Below are 8,776 nucleotides of genomic sequence, written 5' to 3'. Positions count from 1 at the left end.
AATACTACTGCTAATAATAATAATAACATTTTACAAAAGCAATTTGTCATGAATAAACTGAAAAAGCCCCCTGAGATGAAGAAGGCATGGAGGCAGTGGTTTTTATATTTATGAAGGCTAGAAAATAACATGTTTTGTATTATTTTAGTCCTTTAATTCTTTTTCATTTGTGAAGATATTTTGAAGATTGTACAACCTGTGTGTATTAAGCGAGGCACACAACTAACGTGCTCTGAGCTGGACTTTAGTCCTCCTTTTAGCTGGACTATTAAACATTCTATTCTAGTTTCTCAAAATAGCAACGCACCAGCAATGCGCCTTAAGACACTCCCTTTTTAGACCAGAACGCCTATGGGCGCACATATGAGTGCAAACACATTTGCTATTTAAACAGCGTGGCGCAAAAGGTCAAAATGACTCTTGCGTTGAGCTGAAACTAGCAAACTACAATTGCATCACGCCACATTGTGCCGGGTGTATAATAGGGCCCATTAAGTTATCTGTAGACCCACACGAAATCTGCACTGCCAGAAATCTGCAGATTTTCAGCCCATGGTTGAGTCTAGTTATTTAGTTTTTAGTTTTATCTTAGTAATAATACTGACAAATATGAAAACGTTCATATGATTTACTTAAAATACTGTTTGTAAAGTAATCATTTCTATCTTCTAGTAGATATACGGTAGATCAGTGGTGTAGTCAGGGCTATACTCATGTAAACTCCCTATGCCTTCTTTTTATACCCTTGGTAATAAAACTCAGTGTACTTGTTTACTGATTAAACTTCCCTAATTTATGTATATTTGCGTCCCCTTTAACTACATACCAAATTTTATTCATATTACCAAGTTTTTTTTTTTACTTGCATCTTAATTTTCTGCAATTGGTGCATTTTTTTTCAACTTGCGCCATTCCCTGCCCCCTGACGACCACAGCAGCTGTGAGAAAATTTCGGGAGAGTTTTTTGAAGAAGTTATACTTTGAAGAAAGCTGGAAACCTGTAACCATTGACTTCCATAATATTTGTTTTTCCTTTTGTCGAAGTCAAAAGTTATAGGTAATATAAAAAAATATATATTGCTAATGAATCAAAAAAAAAACAATGACTTTTTTGCCTACTTTAAAAATTTGGGTTGGGTGGGTAATAGTCTACCACCTTTTTTTAGGACTACACCACACATTGGTAGACTATTATTTATTAAACATTAAATAAAAGTTTCTAATGTATCATTAATAAATGTATCATAATAAGTTTTTAGTTATGATACACCCAAAATCATTCCACATAAATCTGCAGATTTTTTACAATATTCTGCGCAGAAATGCAAAAAAATGCAAAAAAAAATGTCCGCAGATTCTGTCTGGCCCTAGTCACCTGGTAAAATTGTATTTATATCGCAATATACATCACAAAATAAAAAAATAATGCAATGTTGGATTTTTACGATATTGTGCAGTTAATAAAAATAATTGCATAAAAAGTATGTAATTTGAACATTCCAAAATTCCAAATTGTGTTTTTTTTTGTTTTTGAGTTACTTTACCATTTGAAAATACAGCAGGGCTACCGGAGGACTTTAAATAGGATTGTGGATGACGTGAAAGAGTTGGGAGTCTGATCTATACACTGAAAGGGTCTTTGTACCTGTAAGTGGTGTTGGGCACATAAACGTCTCTGGCAGGGAACTCCAGGATCTCTTTTGTTGGCCGCACTCGACTGTCGGGGTAAGGCTTGACTTGAAGCAGGTCAGGAGTCAGGCAATAGTGCGGGTTCTCGGGGGCTGGAGAGATGTCGATCTTCAGCTGAGCTACAGGCATAGAGTAAACAAGTTATGCAAGCCTTCACATAAAGGGTCAATAGAGTCAAAATCCATTGATTAAAGACGTCATAGTAACTATACCTGTAATGGGCCTCAGTCTACGCAGTACAGAGGACGGACGCCGCATGTCGGCTAGGAACTTGTAGAGATCTTCATCACTTAGTCGATCTCCTTCCTAATAAATGACGGAAAAACAAAACATCTTTAATTATTAAAAACTCAAAAGCATTATTTTAATTGCTTTAGCAATGTAATGACTGCAAACTGAAGGACTGTAAACTTCCTATGAATAAAATCAATACTGGGATGTTTTTTAGAATAACAGTGTGACCTGTTTAAAGAAGTTGGTGACCGTCAGGGTGGCAGGCCTGAAGCTTGTCAAACTGCAGGATTCATCTCCGCTGGTGGTTCTCTCCAGTGAACGACGACCCACAATACTAGAGTTTCTCCGTTCTGACCATGAGCCTTTTCGTTCTGTGTAATAGAGCAGAGTCAACAATTCAAAGACTTTAGTAGTGTGATGACGTTATTATGATATAAAGAGTAAAAAATGTGTATGTGTGTGTATATATATATATATATATATATATATATATATATATATATATATATATATATATATATATATATTTGGTTTTTTTATTATTATTATTAATATTATTATTTTATTTTAATAATAATCATAATTATTATTATATTAATATGGTTTTATTTGTGTTTTATCTTATGTATTATTTACAGCTGTTGATGACTTTTTATTGCTAAAATATTTTCTGCACTTTGGCCAGCTGTGATAAATGTGCTATATAAATAAACTTTACTTACATACTTTATAACTTACTTAAAATAAATGAATTAACTGAGATAAGACCAGTGTTTAAAAAAACATATATTGTATTTAAATAAATAAAAAAATAGCTATGGAAATATGGGGAGTGGGGACAGATATTTTTTGCAAACCTGCTGCAAGCATATTTGAGTTTAAGATGGTATTCAGAAGCCTATATTTCATTTAAGTTTTTCCTTTACCACCCACTCAATTTTTTGAAAATTAAAGGGAGTGTTCACCCAAAAATGAAAATCTACACACCATTTACTCTCCTTCGAGTGGTTCTAACAAACCTTCATGAGTTTCTTTAATCTATTGAACAATAAAGAAGAAAAATAAAAAGCAGAAAACCTGTAACCATTGACTTTCATACTAGAAAAAACAAATACTATGCAAGCTAATGGTTACAGGTTCCCAGCTTTCTTCAAATATCTTCTTTTGTGTTCAACAGAGGAAAGAAACTCAAACAGATGTGTAAAAATACACATTACATTACATAGATTTGGAACAGATGAAGTGTGAGTAATTAATCGCCAAATTTTCAGTTTTGGGTGAAGTACCCCTTTAACCTCAACTGTGTGCAAGTTCAGAATTAACTTGCACACCATCTGTGCAATATGAAGACTCACCTGAAAGCCCCATGTCCACCTCTGTATCTCTCTCCAGACTGCCTGCGCTGTTCACTATATTCATGAGGTGTATGGCTGTCCAGGCAAAGGGCATCCGGTAACGCCCAAGTCGCTGACAGAACTGTTCAGCCTGACTACGCAGCTTTTCAAGCTTTTCTTTATTCTGTGAAAAATAAAATTGATACCAATCACAATCATCGAGCTAATGAATCACCAGATGTCAGTATATGCAATATACAGGCTATCATGAATGGCTTACTTTGGCAGCATCAGACTCTTTAAAGACCATATATGGCTCTGCACACTCTCCAATGTCTCCCTGCTGTAGCACCTTCTCAAGCTGAAAACAAAGTGCACAGTGCAGATAAGACATTTTAAAAGAACAGCACTTAGATTTTAAATAAATAGCAACATTTGAAATGCCTTTACTGTCACTATTGATAGACTAAAAAGCTTAATGTGCAACTTATGCCACTACAATTCAAGGCTGAATAATCAAAACAAAAATAAAGATGCAGCTTGATGACTCAATATTTGATTTTGAATTTGTTGTAATACTTTGATTCATTCATTCAGCTTCAGCTCAGTCCCTTATTTATCAGGAGTGGCCACAGTGGAATGATTCGCATCTATTCCGGCAAATGTTTTACGCAGCAGATGCCCTTCCATCCCCAACCCAGTACTGTGGAAACACCCATAAACTTACACATACACTACGGCCAATTAAGTTTATTCAATCCACACAAACACGGAAAGAACATACAAACCTTCTTGCTGTGAGGCGACAGTGCTACTGTGCCACCCTTATACTTTTATTAGGGTTTCTATAATAAATAGCTTTTAAATAAAATATATTAATAATAGAAAAGGGTATGCTGCCTAATATAACCAACCTTAATAACAAGGAAGACATCTTGAGAAGGGTAAGTAATTGAAAAGACAGCAGAACGGGCCAGGGTGGAGATAGCAGCAGATGGGATGTGCGGTCGGAGCATACCCTTCGTTTGCTCGGAGTTCAGGTCAAAGTAAAAGTTCTCTGATATCTGCAGATTTAGAAAGGAGAATGTTAGGATCCATCTGTATCAGCAGAAGTGTTGAGAAGCAGCTAAAATCTTCAAAGAGGAGACTACTACCCTCTAGTGTTGACAACAGTAAGAAGCAGCATGCTAAATGGTCTGTACAAACAAGTGTAACATTAACAAATCTGAAGGGTAAAAGAATCTTAAAGCAATTCAATCACATTTTGTATTATAAATGCTATTAAAAGATAATACAAAACAATACCCTATTCTTTTTGGCATATTTGTAAACCATTCATTATTTTACATTTAAATGATATAATATTAAATTTAGATTAATATTTTTGGATTTAAACTAAGTCATGCATCACAAAGGAAATCATTAACATCTCACCTTTTTCTTTTCTTTTACATCATACAAGGCCAAAGTTGCAAATATAGGCTCAATTTCTATTTCAAACCTTGAATGAGAAAAATGTCAGCAAAACTGTGGTGATAAGAATTACAAATCAGTCTACAAAAGCAGTTTCTCACTTACTTCAAAGACAAACACTTGACTAGAAGCCTTTGACCAAAATGTTCTTTTGGAACATCAGGCACACAGTGGCGCTCGATGGGTTCTTCCTACATTAATGGGGAAAAAAATTAATAACGATCATTGTATAAACTTAACTGATTTATCTTTTCGTGTTTTTAGATTAGTGAGAGCTAATAAAACAAAAAATAAATTAATACTCAACCTCATCAAGAGCAGGATGCAGAGCGAAGAGCTCACGGTGGCGGTTTGACTTGCGCAGGTCTTCATTGTGGCGGTCGATCTCCTCATTTGGAACTCGATCCAGAAGGTGAGGCAGCAGAGCATCAGGCTGAGAGTTCTTTAAGTCGAATATACTGCAGGCCCAGCTGCCCCGTGGCGTGTCATCAATTGACATGGACCTTCGTTTCAAATCATCCTGTAACATACAGCAATCACTGATTTTATTCAGGGAGCATAAGAACACAGTGCAATTATTCTACTGAGCTTAGCAACAACAACAACAACAAAAGCATAATAGTAGTAAAGGAATGTTTACCTGATCGTCCTGATAACTGCTTTGATCTGGCAACTCATCAGACTCAAAGACCTGCTTTGGCAAACCTCTCTGCCTCTCCTTCTGCTTATCCAAAGTGTTAGGGTTAAATGCTGTGCCCAACTTGTGGTACCTGTGCATCCAGAATACACCCATTTTTATTGGTTTGATAATTAGCATGCAACCTGATAAATAAACTGATCAAATGTTTTTGTTCAAATATCCACACAAGCATTTGCAACAAAAAATATTCAGGCACGTTTCAAAGCCTAAACAAAATCTTTCAAACCTTGCATTAACAAACGAATGAATATCTGGTTTTAAAAAGGCTGTTTTAGTTTAATATTAATATTATTTAATTCAGAGCAATAATAATGACTATTTATGTAAACTATTATTTACAGAACACACCCACAGCCATTCAGTAATACAATAGTTCACATCTTAAAAACTCCTTTAAATGTACTGGTTGGCCCAAAAAATGCTAATGAATTTTACTTTTAAAAATCCTTATACTTTATATGGTCACTATATGGTTCACACCCCTAAAAATGACCCATTTTTATTGATTAATTTTAACCATGCAAAAGTAATTAAATATATACATTTAAATATACGGCAACGCAGTGGCGGAGTGGGTAGCAGGTTCGCCTCACAGCAAGAAGGTCGATGGTTCGAACCTCGGCTCAGTTGGCGTTTCTGTGTGGAGTTTGCATGTTCTCCCTGCATTCGAGTGGGTTTCCTCCGGGTGCTCCGGTTTCCCCCACAGTCCAAAGACATGCGGTACAGGTGAATTGGGTAGGCTAAACTGTCTGTAGTGTGTGTGTGTGTGTGTGTGTGTGTGGGTGGGTGTGTGTGGGTGTGGGTGTGTGTGTGGATGTTTCCCAGAGATGGGTTGCGGCTGGAAGGACATCCGCTGCGTAAAAACTTGCTGGATGAGTTGGCGGTTCATTCTGCTGTGGCGACCCCGGAATTATAAAGGGACTAAGCCGACAAGAAAATGAATGAATGAATTTAAATATACATAAACCTATATACTGTATTACCTGTCAAAATAAAGTATGTTGTTGTTTTTTTACATAAATATATCAGTTATTCTGAATGACAACTGAACATTACATTGCACAAGACTATAATTTGCACCAAAGCTATATGAAACTCATGTATATACATTATTTGTAAATTTAATTTAATGCAGACGCTAAAAAGAGACATCCTGTATTTTTCAACTATTTGTTTATTTTATGTGAAATTTCATTTCATTACTACTTGATAACATTAAACTAAAAAAAGCTCTGGCTCAACGTCCCTTAACTACAATGAAAACCATTATATAAAATCAAAATCAGAATAGAAGTTTACGAATGAACAACCTGATTCACAGCAAATTATGAAGGCCAATAAATCCATCCGGAAAACTGCTTGACTTTGTCTCCTGGGTAAACTTAAAATCCCAGTGAATAGTATCATAAAAGCATTGTGCAGGAGAAACACTGTAGGCTAAAATCACTTGAATTCCTCATTGTCGTTTATAAGCAGGCCCACACAAAATTTTGTGCCTGCAGAAATCTAATGTTGCAGATACTTCCGGAGGATTGGAACAGTCATCAATCATGCAGAGGTACCAAGAACATAACACTTTCAGCTCCATTTAACACATTTCCACATTTGTGACCTTGCAGCAGTCTTTAAGTTGCATGGGTATATTTGTAGAAATACATTGTAGGAGTCAAAATGACTTTATGATAAATCATTAGCGTACTAAGTAAAGATCATGCTTCATGAAGACATTTTGTAAATTTCCTACCGTGAACATATCAAAACTTAACTTTTGATTACATTGCTAAGAACTTACTTTAGATGGCCTTAAAGGCAATTTTAAAGGGAATTTTTTGAACATTCAGATTTTCAATAAGTTGCATCTCCTCCAAATATTGTCCTGTTCTAACAAACCAAAAACATCAATGGAAAGTTTTTTATGTAACTTTTGTGTAATTTTAAAATGAATGAATGAAACTTCGAAAAACAGCTTGAAGGTTTAGTGGTTTAAAATTAAACATTCCAACAAAAACACAATATAATAGCTGACAGAGTTAAAAGCAAATTAGGAACTTCATCTAATGCATTCTAAAGCAAAAACATGTGCATTAGGAAATCTATAAAGTAGGATTATAAGAGCCTCATACTTGCGGTTAACGATGGCCCAGTCCTCTGTGTACGAGCGAGTGCAGTCTCTGACGTGTGGATCATTCTCACTGGGAAATGAAGTTAAATAAGTTATTGTATGTACTCCTGCTCATCAGAAGAACAAATGAAATCGCAGCAGTGATTAGTTTCTGCTGACAAAATCATAAGCAAACCAAGAACACTTTTGCTTACCTAAAATCTAACTAATATGCTCAAATTAATTTAGGAAGATTTCAGGCGTACACTGTAAAAAATTATGGCAAATAGTCAAATGTTTTTATGTTAATTTTAATCAGTTATATATAAATATTATAAATATAAACTTATTTTATATTATTAAAATATATGTATTTTAGTTATGCAAAGTTAACTTAATATTATAGTAGAGATGCTCGGATACCATTTTTTTAAAACCGATCCGATCCAGTTACCAAAATTCTGAGTATCGATCGATACAGATCAGATCCTGATAGTTTGCCACTTTTTTTTAACATGAAACAGTTTCTGTAGTTCTGGTGATAAACTCAAATAATATAGCTTCTTTAGTAAGAAATAACAGACCTATAGGCATACTGTGTAAGACGTATGACATACAGTAATCTAACTAAAACATGATGCTTGCTGTAACTAGGCTACATTATTAGAGCATTCATTACGAAATTGATATGACCTGTTGTGTTCCAGCTTGTTTCCTTTTTTAATATTAAAATTTTTCTTTGAAATCTGCAATAGGCTTCCGCTATTGGTGCACCCCTAATTTTTTGTCAGTTGAGATGACTAGAAAAGTTTGAGATTTATCTAAAGAATTTAAGGCAACAATATGTTATTTGTGAGTATGCTAACATGTTATGCTATTTACAGTGTAAGTGTACAGTTTTACACAGTATGTTACAATGATTTCAACTAAAAAAACGAAACCTTTTTATGTGCTTCAGCCATTCACTTACAAAACAACTTACTTTGGTGGTCTGAAAATGCAAACGTTTGAAAACAGTTTTTAAAGTGCAAATTTTTTTTCTGAGTTTAAACTACCAAAAGAAAAAAAAACAATGTCAAGCACATACATACTAAATGTCTATAGTAGGGATGTCCCGATCAGGTTTAAAAAAATTAAAATAAAATAAAGAAGAGCGAAGAAACAGATACAGGATGTTCCTTATTTTTTATTTAATTTGTCTTCGGTTGGGTTGCCTGGGTAAACTCACTGTATTGTGTCGGGTGT

The 8,776-nt window shown here is 34.7% G+C and overlaps 1 protein-coding gene across 50 annotated transcripts in view; it reads right to left on the bottom strand.

Annotated features, from left to right (window-relative positions):
- Positions 1–8,776, bottom strand: part of dock7 (dedicator of cytokinesis 7) — a 78,642-nt gene that overhangs the window by 62,913 nt on the left and 6,953 nt on the right. For all 50 annotated transcript variants that reach the window (XR_012408025.1, XR_012408026.1, XR_012408027.1 and 47 more), the window contains exons 4-14: positions 7,554–7,622; positions 5,371–5,500; positions 5,038–5,250; positions 4,836–4,921; positions 4,692–4,758; positions 4,172–4,321; positions 3,538–3,618; positions 3,279–3,441; positions 2,152–2,294; positions 1,902–1,995; positions 1,646–1,808 (exon numbers count right to left, since the gene is read on the bottom strand). Coding sequence is in view for 35 of the 50 variants with exons in the window: in XM_021477170.2 (XP_021332845.1) it covers positions 1,646–1,808; positions 1,902–1,995; positions 2,152–2,294; positions 3,279–3,441; positions 3,538–3,618; positions 4,172–4,321; positions 4,692–4,758; positions 4,836–4,921; positions 5,038–5,250; positions 5,371–5,500; positions 7,554–7,622 (1,359 nt within the window). In the remaining 15 variants the exon portion in view is untranslated. The remainder of the gene's footprint in view (positions 1–1,645; positions 1,809–1,901; positions 1,996–2,151; positions 2,295–3,278; positions 3,442–3,537; positions 3,619–4,171; positions 4,322–4,691; positions 4,759–4,835; positions 4,922–5,037; positions 5,251–5,370; positions 5,501–7,553; positions 7,623–8,776) is intronic.

The sequence above is a fragment of the Danio rerio genome, chromosome 6, assembly GCF_049306965.1.
Source record: "Danio rerio strain Tuebingen ecotype United States chromosome 6, GRCz12tu, whole genome shotgun sequence".
Classification (NCBI taxonomy): Eukaryota; Metazoa; Chordata; class Actinopteri; order Cypriniformes; family Danionidae; genus Danio; species Danio rerio.
The sequence above is the reverse complement of the archived record's forward strand: the minus strand, read 5'-3'. Positions and strand labels throughout refer to the sequence as shown.